We start from the raw sequence: 19,876 nt of genomic DNA, 5'->3' as shown, positions 1-19,876 counted from the left end.
TGAGTTTCTTTATGAGGTTTTGTTTAAAAAAGTAGTTATTGCTCCAATAACCAAGAAGGCCTAGTACCTCGTCACGACCTGGAAGCCAAAATATTGAAATAAAATGTTTAATTAACTTTCTGATAAAACATTAAAATTAGAATTAAATAATGCTTTAAAAAAATTTCAAACATTTTTTAAACAATTTTTCTCAAAAACTAATATTTCCTAAGGTAAAATTTCTTCTAAAATTAGAAATTTTTTGCTTAATTTATTATTATTATTTTACCTAAGTTTAACTTAGAAAATTTTCAGATTGTTTTGAAAAAATATTTATGTTTACCTAAGTTAAAATTTTTTTTTGCAATTATTTTTAAACTTAGAAAATGATTTCTTTTGACCCCCATTTTTTACTGTGATCAAAGGGGGAGAGATAGGAACAAGTTAAGGAGAGTTTAAAATTAATATTTCTTAATGTTGCAAATTATATTATTGCAATCTTTATGCTTAAACTGTTAGTTAAGTAATTTCTATAAATTACTATTTGTCTATTTTTTCCCTAACTTGAAACTTGGGTTGATGCACATCAAAAAGGGGGAGATTGTTAGGACCCAGTGGTTGTTTTGATGTGATCAACCAAGTTAGGTTAGGTCCTACTTGTTATTTGATTTCTGTGTCTAAGTGTGCAGGAGCTTAGGAGCGCAAGAAGTCGAGTGGAAGACGCAGCTAGCGAGAAAGACGACACTGGAAAGGAGCCGATGGGCTCGGTGCGTCCGAAGGACGAGAGAGCTGCGGAAGAGTACACCGGTGGACAAGAAAAACGTGCGCGACGTTCGAGGGACGAGAAGCCGGGTCGGAAGCCTGCTCGAGGAGAAGGCCGAAAATTGGGTTCGGATGAGCCCTATTTCGGTTGACCGCAATCACCCAAGCAATTGGAGTTTCAGAAGAAGAAAATGAGTCAAAAGGAGCTGAAAAAGTTAGCTGGAGGCGCCTTCAACGAAGTGCTGAAGGCACCTGCGCTGACTACAGCTTTGGAGGTGACTCAAGGGCATTGGAGACGCCTCAGACCTTGCCCGAGGTGCCTCAAGGGCATTGGAGGCGCCTCAGACCCAGTCAAGATGGTCGTTTGCGAAGCAGATAAGGTTTTATCCGGTCAAATCCATTGGAGGCGCCCTCAACCCTCTTGGAGGCGCCTTCAAGACCCGAGATAAAATTTCCAGGAGCTATATAAAGGCCCCTGGAGCTAGAAATTAATTAATCAACTCTGTATTAAATTTCTAGCAACTTCTGAGCGTTCTTAGGATGTAAAAAAGACTTCTCCGCCTACAGTGAAAGAGACATTCTAGTGGAGCTGTTCGACTGCCTTGGATTAACAACCCTCTGGATTGTAACCAAGTTAAATTCTCTATCTCCCTTTTATTTCTATTTAGTTTTGATTCTATTGTTGTTATTTTTTGAGTTGAAAGTTCGAGGAAGATAATTTTTTTTAGGTAATTCAACCCCCCCCTCTTGCCGACCCCGTTGCACCCCACAAAAAGTTCATTATTTTTTTTTTTCAGATTTTAGTCTCTAAATTTTGTATTTAAGTTGCTCTTACCCTTCATTCATGATTCACTTAGTCTCACAGAAATTGCAGAGAACAACCTAGCACCATAAGTGATTCAAGTATGGCATGTGTTTATTTGCACTACATAAGAATTTAACTCATTGTTTGTAAAACTCATCTGTCTGTCGCACTAAGCCCCGAGGGCTAAATTTTGGCTTCGTTATTCTATATTTTGATGGATCAGCCAAACAATAATGTGAATGATCGCATATTGATGTGTGTATTATTGAACTGTGGACGAACTTTAAATAGGAATGTAGTGCACTTGGAGTTGGAGGTGTGTGATTGTGCTGAGCTGTACTGACTTGGACATCCTGATGAAAAACACAAAAAAAAAAAAAAAAAAAAAAAAAAGAATTAAGAATTCTCCTTTTTGACCTTTGCGTTTTTGCACTCTTTAAAGTCACAATTTTCCAACATCTCCAAATATACAATGAATTAGCATGTGTACATATTATATCCATTCACCATGAGTGGCAGCAACGAAGAACTAACTATAATAATAGAATTTGATACTTAAGATTGCATGAGATACGATTCAAACATTTTTTGGCCGTGACACTAAAATAAAATCTTGCAGATCTGCACAATTAAGATGCCTGAGGAAGCCTCTTCGCAATCTCCTGAAATGAAAACATTTTGCCAAGGGGATAGCATATTATGAATGCATTTTATGACTTGGGAAACATTTTGACCTTGTTGAATTATTGAAAATTATATGCGAGTGTAAATAGTGGAGGATAGCATTCACCACACCAGGAGTTGAAGATGTAGAAAGAATTTTATATTAGCTTTAAGGATTAAATGAAGCAGCATAATAAAATTTTTAAACAGCAGGTCAAACTGTCTTCCTGATAAATAGATTTGGAAAGTCACACTCATTTACCTTTTTTTCATGATTTTGAGTGTCAATCAATTGACAACGGCAAAAATATATCGTATTGGCCGTTGATCAATTTTGCTGTTGTGTAACATGAGAGTTTCAAGGGTATCAACCAAGACAGAGCATGTCTCAGCTAGTCAGCAAGTCATCCTTGATTTTATTTGTTGTCAGGACAAGTTGAAACATTACGAACAGATATGAAAGGAGAAGAGAAGCACCGATCATAACACCAGCAAAAACAAAGAGTAAAGTTAAAATTGAGATATATCCATATCTTATGCAGATGTTTATTTCAATTCAAGCTGTTTTACTTCAAGTCTAACTCAATATAAAGATATGTGAAAAAATTATCTCAAATCTAAGATGTCCTGAAAGCATTATTTAAGTTGAGACTTGAAATTCTATATAGTTAGCCATACTATAATGCTACAAGAACCAATGCAGAATCCATAATGAAAAGTTATTCTGGTAGTAGATCATTAAACGCGATTTTTTTTAAAAAAAATGTAATTTAGTGCTTTAAATTGTAATAAAGTTGATTTATAATTGCAATAGACATTCATTTGGAGTGAAAGTTGGTCTCTACATGCTTTGAAATATGCCTAAAAGTGTTGCCAACGTGGCATGAAATCAAAATTGTATCATTCAATGTATGTATCTCTAACATACATTGAAGCTTGGTTATACTTAACGTTTAGAATCTCAAACCATGTCATAGTGAAAAATAATGAAAAATGAAGAATATGAGAAAATGTAAGAGGGTTATAGGTTTGGAACAAGAAATGAAAGATCAAAAACTATATTAGATTTTATGATAGCATATGATCTTATACTAGCTAATATATTTTTTTTAAGAAAAAAGAACACTTGATCACATTCAAAAATAAGAATAATAAATCGCAAATTAACTTTCTTATGGTTAGGAAGAGAGATATAAAGATTTGCAAAGATTACAAGGTTATCCCTAGAGAAAACTTAACTATTCAATATAGGTTAGTAGTGTTGGATATACACCTCAATTGTAGTATCAATAGAAGAAAAATATACACAACTCCTAGAATTAAGTGGTGGAAGTTAAATGATGGGAAGCAAAATATATTTAAGAAGAAGGTAGAAGTACAAACATTAGGTGAAATATACAGTGACTAATATGATAGCAAAAAAAAAGAGAAATTACGAAAGCAGTGAATGAAGCAAAAAATGAAATTTTTGAATGGTTATATCAAAAATATAATATAAAAGAAGAGGAAATAGACATTTATAGAACGACTAAAGTGAAAGAGAGCAAGACAAGAGATTTTATCTAACAAGATGTATTAAAAATGAATGTAATTAGTGCTAGTAAATGATGGAGAAATAAAAGAGCGGTGGAAGAGGTGCTTTCATCAACTTTTTAATAAACGTTTGAATGACCAACTTAACTTACGTAATTTAAGGAGGTCAAATGAGTATACAAATTTAAATTTTTATCGTTGAATTCAAACTTTCAAACAAGCTTGAAATGGAATGCAAATGGAAAAATTGTTGGTCGAGATGATATTTCAATAAAGGTATGAAAGTGACTAGGGAAACAAGGTATTGAATGACTTATAAAAACATTTAACATGATATTGAAAATGAAACTTAAGAGTACAAGGGAGACGTACAAAATTTTACAAACTATAGGAGTATTAAATTAATAAGTCATACCATGAAACTTTAAAAAAGAATAATAGAAAAAAGATTAAGGAGACCACAGTGATCGAAAATCAATTTTGGTTCATGCTTGGAAGGTTCTCAAGCAACTAATTAAAAAGTATTGGAGCAAAAGCAAGATCTGCACATGATATTCGTTGACTTAAAAAAAAATTTATGATAGAGTCCCAAGAGAAATTATATGAATAAATTTAGAAAAGAGAGGTGTTAACGTAATATATATTGAACTAATTAAGGATATATATGAGAATGTAATGACCGGAGTGAAAACTTCAGACAGATTGACTGAAGTTTTTCCGATAAAAATAAGATTACATCAAAGATTGACTGCAAGTCTCTATCTTTTTTACTAAACATGGACGAACTCACTGAACACATTGACATGTTAATTGTAGATGATATTGTTTTGGTAGACGAGATAAATGAAGGAGTAAATGCTAAACTAGAATCTTAGCAGGAAATACTAGAAGTAAAAGGTTTTAAACTTAGTGAAGTAAAGACAGAATACATGGAATTTAAGTTTAGTAATATTAAACGTAATGAGATAATTATTAAGATAGCAGATGACAAGTTGTCTAAAACCGAGAGCTTAAGTATTTAGAATCAATTTTATAAAACAATAGAATAGTTGAAATAGAGAGGGCGTTGGGTGTTTTATGTGATCATAAAGTACCTCTAAAACTTAAAGAGAAATTCTACAAAACGGCAGTTAGACCTAGTATGTTATATGACGTTGAATGTTGGATTATGACTCGAGCATATGAGCAAAAGATGAGAGTTACAGAGATGAGAATATTAAGGTGGATCTATGGACATACGAGAATGGACAAAATAAGAAATGAGAGCATTAGAGAAAGTCAGAGTTGCATCTATTGAGGAAAAACTCCGAGAGACACATTTAAGATGTTACGGACATGTACTTAAACAACCAATAAATACTCTACTTAGGCGATGTGAAACTATGACAAATATATACATCAAACGAGGAAGACCAAAAAAGACTTGGTTAACAATAAGAAAATAAGATAAAATTTATTTAAGTATAGATGATGATATAGTAGGGGATAGAGCTCAAAGGCGTAGAATAATCCATATTGCCGACCCCATATAGTAGAATAAAACTTGGTTGTTGTTATTATTGTTATATATATATTTTTTACTCTCTGTAAGTATATATTCAGAGACAAGCAAGTGTGGATGAGAATTATAAAATTAGAATTAATTTGCATCATCTATTATGATGTACATCAAGGTATACAAAAATTATAGCTTTTCATAGGAAGACAAAAAGTCTAAGTTCATTCAAATGTAAATTTGCAGGAACTTTATGTCATTGTCCTCATTTCACAACAAATGGCCTGTGGGGTTTTAATGATATTTTTCCACATGAAACATAGTTAGTGTGCATGAACTCTTATTGTACAGGACAATTTCCATACCAGCTGGATTTTTGAATCCTCCAACTCTGATTGCAAGGAACAAAACACTCATAGAAGTCAAATTGGTCATACAAGCTTACATCCAACAGAAAGGTCATTTGGGCCTGTGAAATTTGGGCTAGATTCAAAAATGAACTAGCTTGAAGATCTCTAAAGGAGGTTGATCATAAAACAGAAGCACATGAGGGTTTCACAAACGTATGTTAAACAATACTATAAGTTAAGCTATGCTTAAATTTGTCATTCACAAGAGAGGGTTTTCTGTTGTTTGATTGCAGAGCAAAGTGTGTGTTTCTCTTTGAGATGCTTGAGGAAATTTCAAATTCCTCAACAAAAAAAAAAAATGATACTTTGTGCAGCTAAATTATCTTTCAAGTAAACATATTTATCAATGATTAATGTAGGAAAAGAAGGACGCACCTCAATATGCCACAGCGTTGACCCTCACAAGAACCGCGGACGAACCAATGCTGTCTAGCCCATGGCTCTTCCTGCACTCGTAGTAGAACACGGTGTACACCGCCATGGTGTACAAGTTCCAGGCCGCATCCACCACAGCCACGACGCACTCCATGCACATCCGGGTCTGCTTCGTCGGATCCGAGGCCATCACCAGCCCAATTAACAATGCGCCGTAGATGGCCACCTTCATCGTCACCATCATGGCGGTGAGCGCAACACCTCGTTTCTTGTTCCCCAAGTAGAGGTTCACCGCCCAGGAGAGCGCGCCGATCCCCCACGTCTCCTCCACGGTCGCTATCACGAGACTCATCCGCCACCGCGTCGACAGGTAGAGGTACAAGAAGGTCACGAGGAAGGCTAGGAAGATTGAGTCGGAGAGGGATCCGAGGGCGACGGAAACAAGGGCGAACGAGGAGAGGAGGGCGATGCCGACGGCGAGGAGGACCGCATAGAGCCGCGTCACCATAGTCTGGTACCAGCGGCGGGCGATCCGGTGTAGGAGGCCGTCGGGGGTCAAATCGGTGTCGGTGTAGGCGGCGGCGAAGGTGTAGATGGAGGAGAGAGAGAGGAAGAGGGAGGAGAAGAAGGAGAAGAGGGCGATGGGGGGCGCTAATGCGGCGAAGGATTTGAGGTCGTTGACGATGGACGGGACGAGGTTCGGCGGGCGGTGCTTGGTTTCCTTGAGGAGGATGGAGATCTTGTCAGCGAGGTCGAGGGGGATTGGGGCGATGGAGTAGTAACAGTAGAAGAGGAGGGAGGAGGAGAGGACGGAGAGGAGGAAGATGGGGAGGAGAAGCTGGCCGGCCTTGAGGAAGAGGAGGATGGATTGGCATAAGATTTGGGGAATGCCCAGGGGACTCGTCGATCTGAAGGTCAAGGCCATGGCGGCGTGCTGTTGTGACCGTCAGCGTCGGCGGTGCCGGTGGCGGAGCGGGTTCAGATCACAGCAGCCAAATAATAACCGAAGAGTCTTGAACCTCAGAAACTGACTGTTACGACACATTACAAGAGAAATTTTCATTTTGGCCCTCCCTCTCCTCGTAAATTCCTGTCTTCCTTGCGTTTTAAAATTTCTAAATCATTATTGTATTTTTTTTAAAAAAATTAATTTGTTATCGAAAAAATAATTTTTAGAATCACAAATACAGAAGGAAATGAGAATAGAAATAGGAATAATATTAATGGGAATGGGTATCATTAGTAATGGGGAGCCTTTTTAAGGAATAAGTTTCAAACCACTTATTTTAATAGGGAACAAATGATTCTAACAAATAAAGAATGAAACTCTTATAAAAGTATGAAACCCTCAAACCAAGTACATATATTTCGTTCCTTTTCCAGTCCTATTTATCAAACCCTCTAAACTCATATTATTTAATTTTAAAGCCATTAACATAGGAAAGTTCATTATTATTATTATTATTATTATTATTTTACTTTTTAGTCTCTAAATTTTGTATTTAAGTTGCTTTTACATGGTGCTTAGATATTTCTATCCTAAATATTTCTACCCTTCATTCATGATTCACTTAGTCTCACAAAAGTTTTCCATCTACCGTTACATGTGGATCACAAAGAACAACCTACCACCATAAGTGATTCAAGTATCGCATGTGTTTATTTGCACTGCATAAGAGTTTAACTCTCATTGTTGGTAAAACTCATCTGTCTGTCGCACTAAGCCCCGAGGGCTAAATTTTGGCTTCGTTATTCTATATTTTGATGGGTCAGCCAAACAATAATGTGAATGATAGCATATTGATGTGTGTATTATTGAACTCTGGTGGACGAACTTTAAATAGGAATGTAGTGCACTTGGAGTTGGAGGTGTATGATTGTGTTGAGCTGTACTGACTTGGACATCCTGATGAAAAACACAAACCAAAAAAAAAAAAGTTAAGAATTCTCCTTTTTGACCTTTGCGTTTTTGCACTCTTTAAAGTCACAATTTTCCAACATCTCCAAATATACAATGAATTAGCATGTGTACATATTATGCACTATATCCATTCACCATGAGTGGCAGCAATAATAGAATTTGATACTTAAGATTGCATGAGATACGATTCAAACATTTTTTGGCCGTGACACTAAAATAAAATCTTGCAGATCTGCACAATTAAGATGCCTGAGGAAGCCTCTTCGCAATCTCCTGAAATGAAAACATTTTGCCAAGGGGATAGCATATTATGAATGCATTTTATGACTTGGGAAACATTTTGACCTTGTTGAATTATTGAAAATTATATGCGAGTGTAAATAGTGGAGGATAGCATTCACCACACCAGGAGTTGAAGATGTAGAAAGAATTTTATATTAGATTTAAGGATTAAATGAAGCAGCATAATAAAATTTTTAAACAGCAGGTAAAACTGTCTTCCTGATAAATAGATTTGGAAAGTCACACTCATTTAACTTTTTTTCATGATTTTGAATGATCGATTTTGCTGTTGTGTAACATGAGAGTTTCAAGGGTATCAACCAAGACAGCATGTCTCAGCTAGTCAGCAAGTCATCGTTGATTTTATTTGTTGTCATGACAAGTTGAAACAATACGAACAGATATGAAAGGAGAAGACAAGCACCGATCATAACACCAGCAATAACAAAGAGGAGTAGAGTTAGAATTGAGATATATCCATATCTTATGCAGATGTTTATTTCAATTCAAGCTGTTTTACTATAAGTCTAACTCAATTTAAAGATATGTGAAAAATTTATCTCAAATCTAAGATGTCCTGAAAGCATTATTTAAGTTGAGACTTGAAATTCTATATAGTTGGTCATACTATAATGCTACAAGAACCAATGCAGAATCCATAATGAAAAGTTATTCTGGTAGTAGATCGTTAAACGATATTTTTTTTTAAAAAAAAATGTAATTTAGTGCTTTAAATTGTAATAAAATTGATTTATAATTGCAATAGACTTTCATTTGGAGTGAAAGTTGGTCTCTGCATGCTTTGAAATATGCCTAAAAGTGTTGTCAACGTGGCATGAAATCAAAATTGTATCATTCAATGTATGTATCTCTAACATACATTGAAGCTTGGTTATACTTAACGTTTAGAATCTCAAACCATGTCGGAGTTTCAATATTTAACTAGAACAGTCTTGTTTCAGTATCAATGATCAACACAATGACACAAGCAACATTGCCTATGTCAAGCAATACTACGTTTGAGAAATTTATCAAAATAATATATTTTGACTGTGTTACCACTTACCCTCAGTGTAATATTTTAAACCATGGTTTATTTTATTATTTTTCAAACAGGACAATAATAATCGCAAACAACTGGGCTTCAAATATCAATTTGCTGTTAGATTTTGGCTTCTTTATGTGATGGTTCTTTCCAGTTTTACAGCAAATGGACTATGGCTGTTATTGAAGGGTTGAAATGAAATGCTAATGCAGAAAACAAGGTTAAAGTGCATGAACCGTATATAATAACAACTGGCTTAACATAAGATTCTTATCAAAACCCTTAGTTGCTATGGTAATATCTCAAGGAACAACATAAAAACTGATTGGCGATGCTAAAAGCAAACAAAGTGGTTCTTTCATCATAAATAGCTACCTGATTGACATTAGATATATTCTTTTTTTTTAAAAAAAAAAAAAAGAGAATGTGGCATTCAAATGCGGAAATAGTTTGCTCTGCATGAATGTGTACCTCAAATAGTTCATTGATATTGTTATCTGTCTTTGCCGAAGTCTCCATGAAGAACATGCCATTTCTCTCTGCATACTCCATGGCATCCTTCAATGAATGAACTATAAGGACAGAGCTACTGATCAAGGCCAAAAAGAAACAAAATCAATCAGATGGCATTGCAAACCTGAGATGAGACAACCCTATTTTCTTGCAAGTCAGCCTTGTTACCAACCAATGCCATGACAATACCAGGAGTCGCGTGCTTCTGAAGTTCCTGTTCAACATATAATTATATACCTATAAATTTGACAGTTCAGGCTGACGAATTAATCAAGATTGAATCAGCTTAACTGCAGTTGCAAAAACAAACCTTTTCTTATGTAACCTAATATACTTCACTCACATGATTCATTTGTACATGTAATACATTATAGTTACCTTTCAAATACTCAAGTCAAATTAAACTTCGCAAAATATTTTTGTTTACCAAAACACCCCATAAAACCCAGGATGATGAGATAACTAACATAATTGAAGAATGTAAGCATCATAGCATTCTCAGTTATTACATGTTATATTTATCAAAGTACAGTAAGATGGTACTTCAACCACAAAAGCATGTCAGAGTAACTAATGAAAGCTTGAGCCTGAAATTTATATTTATTTTAGGATGTTAGTCAAGAGCATGATTCAGCCTAGCTGATGTTGACGAGGAAAACAAGATTATAAATCACAATCATTTAGGATTTGACTCCCTTACATGAGAGCTCTGAAAACTTATAAGAAATAAACTGACAAAAATAACTTCATGAAAAGAGAAGCCAAACAAAAAAACTCCTTTTCATTGTTTTTTTCTTCTGACTCAAGGAGAACTATTTTTCTTCCCAGAAACTTGCTGAGAAAAAATAAAAACTAACAACACCACCTAGAAAAAAAAGTCCTTGTAAGGATCATTATCTGTCAAGTATGGAAAGCAATGGCATAGCAAAGTCAGCTGTCTTACTATATCAATTACACATTTTATTATTTCAACACTATTGAAGATCATGAATATAAATTTGTGTAGAGGAAATAAAGCTCCAACTTATGAGTTCTATCAGGCACCCATAGGCTGCAAGATGAAAGCTCAAATCTGTGTGACATCTCACCAACTAGAACTTGATGACAACATATAGAAAGCAGTAAAATATTCCATCCAGAAAGTTCAGTCAAAGAATCAAGTCAAAGGATGAATGATACCTTCACCCAATATTGTGCTTTTCTGAATGTTTCTTCACTTGTTATATCGTACACTACAACTGCAACAGCAGCTCCTCGGTAGTAAAGAGGAGCCAGTGAGGCGTACCTACAGTTGGTACATCAAAACAAGAGACATTACTCATAGAATCTTGAGGATTGACAAAGTGTACATCAAAACATGAGACATTACTCATAGAATCTTGAGGATTGACAAAGACACACAAAGCACAATCACCCTTAAAATAAAAGAAACAGAAATTTCATCCTATACATATTGTAGCCAAGAAATACTACAAGACCACAACAATTTAATAAGGAGCATTATACAACAAGAAATATAATTTCAGCTTTAATAATTCCATCATTCACCTCTCTTGTCCAGCTGTATCCCATATTTCAAACTTAACCGTCGTGGAATTTTGCAAGGCTAATGTTTGAGATAAGAAGGATGCGCCAACAGTTACCTAAGTAAATCAAATAAAAATCATCAAATATCTGAAGTAGAAAAAAACAAGGTATAAGAGAGGACACTAAATAGAGAAGCAGGGACTGTAGCACAATAAACTGAAATTATATTTGCTTAGTTCAACAATTTTGCTTAATGGCAAAAAATTGTCGAGTGCTGGAATCTTTCTAGCTTTCTTGGCTTCCTCTCTAGTACTTCCTACTTCCTATTATCTAGGTGAGGCTCTTAAAAACACTATATGGGTGGGGTGCATGTGAAACACTCCAAGTATTGTTTCTTCAGTCTATACTAATAATACTAGACTATTTAGCATATAATGCTTCTTAAATTATCTGAATTATAACCTCCAAACAGATTATCAAGCTTTTCACCCGATCAAAGAGATAGAACTTCTTTGATCAAGCAGCAGGTTTTATCCTAATGCTATTAATGTTGTATTATGTAAATGGGATCATTGTAAATATACGAAGAAGTGTTCTAACTCATACCAACACTACAATTGTTAGATTGCTTAGATAAAGCATTACCTTTGAAGTAGGGTCAAATTGACCACGGACAAAGCGGAGAACTATGCAGCTTTTACCAACACCAGAATCACCTAACAATACCAACTGTAAAGATGAAATATCATTAGCATCAAAATCAATCAGTTTGTTTAATTATGCTGTGAAATCATTATTAGAAAATGAATGCATCTCGGGAAAAAAAAGTTTGGTGATCTTTATTGGGCAATTGTTGAAAGATAATACTAAACGGAAACAATTAACTCTAAACAAGTGAATCTAATATTTGTCAATCCAGCACTCCCTTTGCTTTATATGGCCCTCTTTTTACAAACTAAAACTATATCTTTCAGATAGCCTTAGAAATTCAACTAAATAAACTAAAAAAGTGATATGAACAACAAAGATATGATGACAAAATGTGAACTGATTATTGCATACAAACTTGAGCATGTATTAGCAAATACAACTGGAAACGGCATGACTCTGGAAGTATCCCGTGATAGTTTTGATGTGATCAACCAAGTTAAATTAGATCATGTTGTATTTAATCTTTGTGTCTAAGTTGGCAAGAGCTTAAGAACATAAGAAGTCGAGCGGAAGACGCAGCTAGTGAGAAAGATGGTACGGGAAATGAGCCGACTGGCTCGGTACATCCAAAAGACAAGATGTTGTGGAAGAGTACACTGGTAGACAAGAAGGACGTGTGCGGCGTTCAGGGACGAGAAGCCATGGAGAAAGTCTGCTCGAGGAGAAGGTCGGAGTTGGGTTCGAGTGAGCTCAACTTCGGTTAGCCAGAGAATCACCCAAGTGAAGAGATCAGCTACTAAAAGGCTGATCTGCCACTTGGAAGGCACCTTCGATGAACAGTACATGCACCTTCCAGCCCTTGAAAGCGCCTTCCCTAGCTGTTACCCGAGGATAAAGTTTTATCCTCGGGAGATAGAATTTATCCGATGGAAGGCACCTTGGACCACCTTGAAGGCACCTTCAAGCTACGGATAACATTTTCTAAGGCTATAAAAAGACCTGAACCTAGGAAATATTCAACAACTTCAGTATCAACTTTCCTAGTCATTTCTGAGTTGTCAAAGTGTGTAAAAGGTTTCTTCGCCTTCAACGAAGGAGTTTTTTTAGCGCGCTTTTTAACGCCTTGGATTAACAATCACCTAGGTTGTAACCAAGTAAAACTCTCGCCTTTTACCTAATCTTTTAAATTGTTTTCATTAATGTTTATTGTCTATATATTTGCTTAATTTAATTATGCATCCTTGCTAAGCAAAGCAAGAGATTCTTTTTAACTTTGATCGTAGGTAATTTACTCCCCTCTTGCTGGCCCCGTTGCACCAACAAGTGGTATCGGAGTCAGAACGTCTCAGAAGGAGTAACCGCCGACTAAAGAGCCAAGACGATGGCCGGACTCAGCATCTACCCATCGAAGTTCGAGGGAGAATTCGCGACATGGAAGAAAGCATGGGGGTATACTTTAAAACAGACTTTGAATTGCTTTTAATTATTAAATATGATTTTGTAGCTCTCAAAGACCCACAAGGAAATGAAAAAGAAGAATACCAATAAACCAAGAAAGAGCAAGCTTACTTCATAGCAAAAATGGACGAGAAGAATTCTCGTGCTGCCTCCGCAAGAAGTCAGTAGAATTGGCGCCTACGAATCAACAAAGGAACTTTTGGAGAAGTTCCTAGAGTTACACGAAGGTACGTCCGAAGCCAAACTCACAAAACGGGATCTGCTCCGGAACCAACTGACCAACCTCTCGATGAAAGAAGGCGAGTCAGTAGCACAACTGCACACCAAGCTGAAGGAGTTAACAACCAGACTTACGAATCTCGGAGAACAAGTAACAAACCGGGATTCGTTAAAGTATGCCTTAAATGTTTTCCCTAGGACACAAGATTGGGCGTTTATAATAAACTCTTATTATATTTCAAAAGATTCAGAAGTGAGTACTTTAGAGAGTTTATTTTCTACTTTAGAACTTCATGAATCGTAAGAATAGATGATCAAGACTCCGAAGCATCCATCGACGAAGATGAAGCGGTGTTATTAGTAAGAAAATTTAATAAGCTTATTAAATCTAATAAATTTAAGTCGCAGACGAAAAAGCACTTTCGGAGCAAAAGGAAGGTCCGATGCTATAACTGCAACGAAGAAGGGTACATTAAGGATGATTGCCCAAAGCTAAAGACGAAGGAGAAGAAGAAAGAACCAACTAAACCAAGGCACAAAAACTTGGACCACCAAGGAGAAGATAAAAGCAACTCAGAGTTGAACATCGATGAAGGGGGAGGATCCTTAGAAGAAAGTTGTGATAAAGATGGAGCATCATAGCACAAGGTATGTGAGGTACATGCTTTATCTTTTGAACAATCTTACGAGTTTATAAAAATGTTTTCTAAAAATATGTGTAAATTAGAAAAAGAAAATGTTGATTTGAGAAGACAATTAGCTAATGTATGTCCACTAGAATTGTTTGATAATTTAAAATTAGAAATCGAAAATTTGAAAACACAAATAGAAAAATTGAAAGATAACCATGCATGTTCTAACTACTTTCAAAAATCAAAGTTTAGAAAGTATGGTAGAATTAACTGGTATATTAGGAATCAGGACAAATCAGGAAAATCCCTAAGAATTATGTACCACCGAAATTTTTAGCGAATCCAATCGAAAAGATGGTTCCAAAATCTTTTTTTGGTTAATTTTGGATAAAGTAAGTTTTGAGTAATTTTTTTCTTCTTTTTTGATTATATATTCTTTACTCAAAATCTTATATATGCTTTAATTTATTGAATTTAGTCATCTTTATAAAATCATTTATTTCGTTAATCTTTCGATTGTAATTTTTTGCTAAAATTTTTTCTGTGCAAAAATGGAAATATGATCTACAAAAAGGATTTTTTTCCGTTGATTTATTTTCTACAAAATTATTAACGAAAATCGTATTTTGAAAGTTAAAAATAACTTTTAGACTTATTTTTGAAATCTTTTATTTTTCTGTCTTAAATCATGATATTCTCTATCTTGACAAAAATTGTCGAATTTTTTCAAATATTATCTAAATTATTATAAATTATTTTATGAAAAGTAAATTTTTAATATTAAAAATTCAGAAAAATAGAAATCGAGAACTTTGATTTTTCTGGGATTAAACTATCACTTTTACATATCCAGAAAAATTAGCAGAATTTTTAAAATAAAAAAAAAATATTTTTTAAAGATTTATTATCAAAAATTAGTTGCTTTACTGAAATGAATCATTTCTCTTAAATTACATAATATCGAAATTTTTTGTCCTGATCTAACTTATTATCTTTAAATTTGACAAGAAGTTTCAAGATTTCTCGAAACCAAAAAGTAATTTCAAAAGTATTTTTAGTCAAAACAGAGGATTAATCAGTAAAACTCGAATATTTTTTTAAAAATAATTTCAGAAAAAGGTTATTTTACTGGATATTCTTTTAATGAACCCCAAGAAAATTTCTCAATTTTTTTTCATATCTTTCCCATTTTTTTGACGTGATCAAAGAGGGAAAAATATGCAAAAGTTAAGAGGGATTAAGGGAGAGTTAGGATAATTTTTAATTATTATCCTTGTACTTATTTTACAAATTTTATTAACTTGTTTAAATTCATTTATCATGTTATTACTTTCTGTTTAACCCTAACTTTAAGCTGGGTTGATGTACATCAAAAAGGGAAACATTGTAAATATCCCGTGGTAGTTTTGATGTGGTTAGTCAAGTTAAATTAGGTCTTGTATTTAATCTTTGTGTCTAAGTGTGCATGAGCTTAAGAACACAAGAAGTCGAGCGGAAGACGCAGCTAGCGAGAAGAATGGCATGGGAAAGGAGCCGACGGGCTCGGTACATCCGAAAAACGAGATGCTGCGAAAAAGTACATCGGTGGACGAGAAAGACGTGCGACGTTCGAGGGACAAGAAGCCGGGGAGGAAGTCTGCTCGAGGAGAAGGTTGGAGTTGGGTTCGGGTGAGCTCAACTCCGGTTAGCCGGAGAATCACCTAAGTGAAGAGATCGGCTACTAAAGAGCTAATCTGCTACTTGGAAGGCGCCTTCGATGAACAGTACGAAGGTGCCTTCCAGCTCTTGAAGGCGCCTTTCCTAGCTGTTACCCAAGATATAATTTTATCCTCGGGAGATAGAATTTATCTGATGGAAGGTGCCTTTGACCACCTTGAACGCGCCTTCAAGCTGCAGATAACATTTTCCAAGGGAGCCCTAGACCTAAGAAATATTCAATAACTTCAGTATTGACTTTCCTAGTCATTTCTGAGCTGTCAAAGTGTGTAAAAGGCTTCTTCTTCAACGAAGGAGTTTTTTAGTGAGCTTTTCAACGCCTTAGATTAACAACCACCTTGGTTGTTAGTTGTTTTCATTAATGTTTATTGTCTATATATTTGCTTAATTTAATTGTGCATCCTTGCTAAGCAAATCAAGAGATTCTTTTTAACTTTGATGGTAGGCAATTCGCCCCCCTCTTGCCGGCCCCGCTGCGCCAACAGACTCTACTTCATTCTCCAACTTCTGTTAAGAAATATCCTACATTTGCATGCATAAAGATCACTGATACAGTAGTAAAGCTATGCACACTGAATCAGAACAGAAACTAAAAAGTGAAGCCCAGGACACTCAAGGAGCGCTAAAAAAAATAGCGTGGAATAATTATTCAACTGAATATGAAACTGAACTACAAAAGAATTGAGCCTAATAGATTTCTAGAAAGTACATATTAAATTGACAAATGATAAATCTTCTTCAGGAAGAGATAGATTTTGCAATAAATTGGCATCAAGGTTGAAGTTCATGTTGTAGAATAGGAAAGACAAACGACATACCTTGACACGCAAGTTTTTTGGGTCTGTGGCCATTGAATTTTCAGCATTCAAACCACCCAAACTTCCAGCATTTCTGTCTGATAATTGCCAAGGACACTTAATTAGATTATTTTATTTCTAAATCAAAGGAACAATCATTTGATTTTCCATTGACAGTAATTGAATATGATAATCATGATGCAATAATTAAATATATGAATAAAATATTGGAAATGCAAAGTGCTACTGACATTCATGTATTTGTGGAGTGATGGAAGAATGAGACAGATTAAATTTTCTTGCAAAATGAGTTCATTTAGCAGCTTATCGATCAAACTACCATAAGCTAACCACAAAATTGCCAATTATCTGGGCAAGTAAAAAAAACATCGGTACAGGGAAGAAAAGCTGTTATTCACCTCCACAATGAGAAATATGATTACACATTTTACAGGGTCAAAAACCCTTCTCGTATGTTCTCTTCTTATATTGCTAGAAAACATATATGAGGAATAAAAAACATGTAGTATTGAAGAGTTTACCGACAAAAATTAATAACTGAACAAAATCTCATTCCTTTATGATTTATCCTTACTTATTAAATAGGAAAGTAAAAAAGGGGAAACATATGCAAAATCCTGAAGTCCTAAAAGAAACTGAAAGGCATGCCCCTACATGTTAGATACTCTGGTTTAATATTCAAGATTCAAAGGAGTTCCATCTATTATTGCTCCTAAATTACCAAGTTGTTGCACATAAAGGGACTCTAGAGAAAAAGGGAAATCATCTAGTTTTTCTCAACTTGTGGCAAATATATGACAAGCAAAAAAACTCTAAAGAACAACTTGACCATATTTTGATTGCATCAACAAAACCAAATTCCAGCTTATTTAATAAGCATTCTTCCCATAAAATATAATAATTTTAATGTCTTGCAAACTCACAAACAGAAACAGAATATATTTAAATTAATCTTTTGAATTGTAAATTCCTTGATAAATATAGAAATGCTACTATAAAAAAATGTTGCTTATGCCTATTCACTTAAGTATCATCTTACTGTCAATTGGATTGAATACCCTCACAATGAGAGTTCTTCTCATTGCAGCCATAGATCCAAGTTAATTAATATTATAGTTCTCAATATATTGTAATTAGTAGTATATCTGTAACTTCCTTATTAATATTATAGCTGTAAATATATTGTAATTAGTAGTTCCTTATTTAGACAGATGTAATTATTAGAAATATTCCCAGAGCCAAGATCTAGACTTCACAAGAAGACACTCTAAAATTCTAAATTAAAGCTCAAATATCATGTCACTTACTTGGAGACAATATAATTGAAGGGGAGGGAAGTGAATGGGAGGGAAGAAGGGAACTAGAATTATTGATTAGTTGGGATCATAGCATGGAAGGATGAACCCTTCTTTTTCATCCCTTTCCTTGATTATGTGATAAGAAATATGAACAAAAGACAGCCAAAAGTAACCCTCATTAAAATACAGCTTACTAGTCATAGTTCCCTCTCCTGTTCTATGAAGGGAAGATGTGATCCTTCATCTGTTCAAAATAAAGCTGTTGTAGCCACAAAGGAAGCTTGTCAGTTGACTCTCTCGAATTAGGTTACGATATTTCCAATTGGAGATAAGGGGATCACAAGGAAAAAGATGCAATTTTTAGGGCTACCTAAAGGAACAGTAGATTTTTGACATAGATATCCTGATTCCTTCCCTACTTCTGCGCAATATTGGGTGCACAATTGTCTTCCTTCCTCCATGGATTGGTTATCTTACCTGGCAAATACTCAGGTCCCAAGTCTGCTCCTCATTTTTCGCCAACAACAGCAGTGATCATAGCAACTTTTACAAAACTCACCGGCCATTTCATCACTTGTAAACTGGGATACAATTTATTTGCTAGCTAGACTTTTAATACCTATATTTTTTCCATTTTCTCTTTTCCTAATACCTATTCTGAACACATAACTCCCTCCTTTGTAGTTCAATCCACATTCTTCACTGTCAAAAGATGCTTGACAACGGAACATGAACCCAAATCATCACAAATTGAATCCATAATCCCACCAAATCTATGGATTCATTCTAAAATATCTAAATACACAGTATATATGATTTAAATTCGCACTCTAGTTGTCAAGGCCTACGTAACTCTCAATCTTTCACATCCAAACTTGGGATTGCCATCAGTGACTTGAGTTGTTATAATCATAAGCAGTGCGTAGAGTTCAATGGATGGATAAGATCCATATAACCGTTTCAAATAGTTGAGATTAACACCTGCTGCAGCGTCGTTCTTGTTGTACTTATATCATCTTAAAATACAAAACTTATTTCACCCAATCCCAAAGACAAGCCATGCTTCTTAAACAATAGGTGTTAACCTCCATTAGCGTCCAACAACATTACACGCAAAGCATGACCAATTTCTACACCACCAGGGAGCTCCTATCACACGCCGATCGATAAAAAACTTGAAGCCAAAAGGCAATTTTTTTTTCTCCCAGTATTTCAAGGAACATCGATCGAAAAGCCATTCGCCCTTAAGCATACATGAATAGCCTCAATGCAGAATTCGACAAGCGCAAATTCGAAAGGCGCAAGGTTTCATATGGTAAATTATCTGCACAACCCACTCCTAACGTTTCTACAACCAGGAGAAAAGAACAATTCTCACAAAAAGAAACACAGACCTACCTGTGAATTGGAGAATCGGGAGGATTGAAAGGTACAGAGATCAGAAAGGGGAAAAGCTGTATCAAAACGCAAAAGAGAAGAGAAGATGGAGGGGAACCTGGAAGAGAGGAGGAGCAACCCATCTGCGGGAGAGGCGACGCGTGGTCGCCCGAGTTCGACGGGGAGGAGAGGAGATCCCAGCGGCCAAGGTCGGCGATCGAATTGGTTCGGGCGAGTCGAGCGCGAGCTAGAGTCCGATCGGGGAAAGGGAGGGAGGAGAAATCGAACGCGTGATGCAATAGGTTGAAGATTCGCGATACGTGTCAAACTTTGCCTACCATACACAAATCATAATATATAATAGGGTAAATTTTTTATAAAAAAAAACATTTTTATT

The 19,876-nt window shown here is 35.3% G+C and overlaps 2 protein-coding genes across 3 annotated transcripts; both read right to left on the bottom strand.

The window, feature by feature from the left end:
• Nucleotides 1-2,080: 2,080 nt before the first annotated feature.
• Nucleotides 2,081-7,227, bottom strand: LOC122022402. The gene is made up of 2 exons (XM_042580391.1): nt 6,023-7,227; nt 2,081-2,208 (listed from the first exon to the last, which is right to left on the bottom strand). The coding sequence occupies exon 1, from the start codon at nt 6,945-6,947 to the stop codon at nt 6,024-6,026; it is 924 nt and encodes a 307-aa protein (XP_042436325.1). The 5' UTR covers nt 6,948-7,227; the 3' UTR covers nt 2,081-2,208; nt 6,023.
• Nucleotides 7,228-7,418: 191 nt separating this feature from the next.
• Nucleotides 7,419-19,803, bottom strand: LOC122022403 (ras-related protein RABF1-like). 2 transcript variants are annotated; one of them, XM_042580392.1, is made up of 8 exons: nt 19,598-19,803; nt 16,805-16,881; nt 11,956-12,039; nt 11,332-11,426; nt 10,963-11,068; nt 9,908-9,997; nt 9,742-9,828; nt 7,419-7,928 (listed from the first exon to the last, which is right to left on the bottom strand). In XM_042580392.1, the coding sequence occupies exons 1-8, from the start codon at nt 19,620-19,622 to the stop codon at nt 7,710-7,712; spliced, it is 783 nt and encodes a 260-aa protein (XP_042436326.1). In that variant the 5' UTR covers nt 19,623-19,803; the 3' UTR covers nt 7,419-7,709. The 2 variants fall into 2 exon arrangements, with proteins under 2 accessions (XP_042436326.1, XP_042436327.1); XM_042580393.1 differs by lacking the exon at nt 7,419-7,928 and adding an exon at nt 7,961-8,216.
• Nucleotides 19,804-19,876: the final 73 nt, after the last annotated feature.

The sequence above is a fragment of the Zingiber officinale genome, chromosome 9B, assembly GCF_018446385.1.
Source record: "Zingiber officinale cultivar Zhangliang chromosome 9B, Zo_v1.1, whole genome shotgun sequence".
Lineage (NCBI taxonomy): Eukaryota > Viridiplantae > Streptophyta > Magnoliopsida > Zingiberales > Zingiberaceae > Zingiber > Zingiber officinale.
This window is presented reverse-complemented; position numbering and strand designations above follow the sequence as displayed.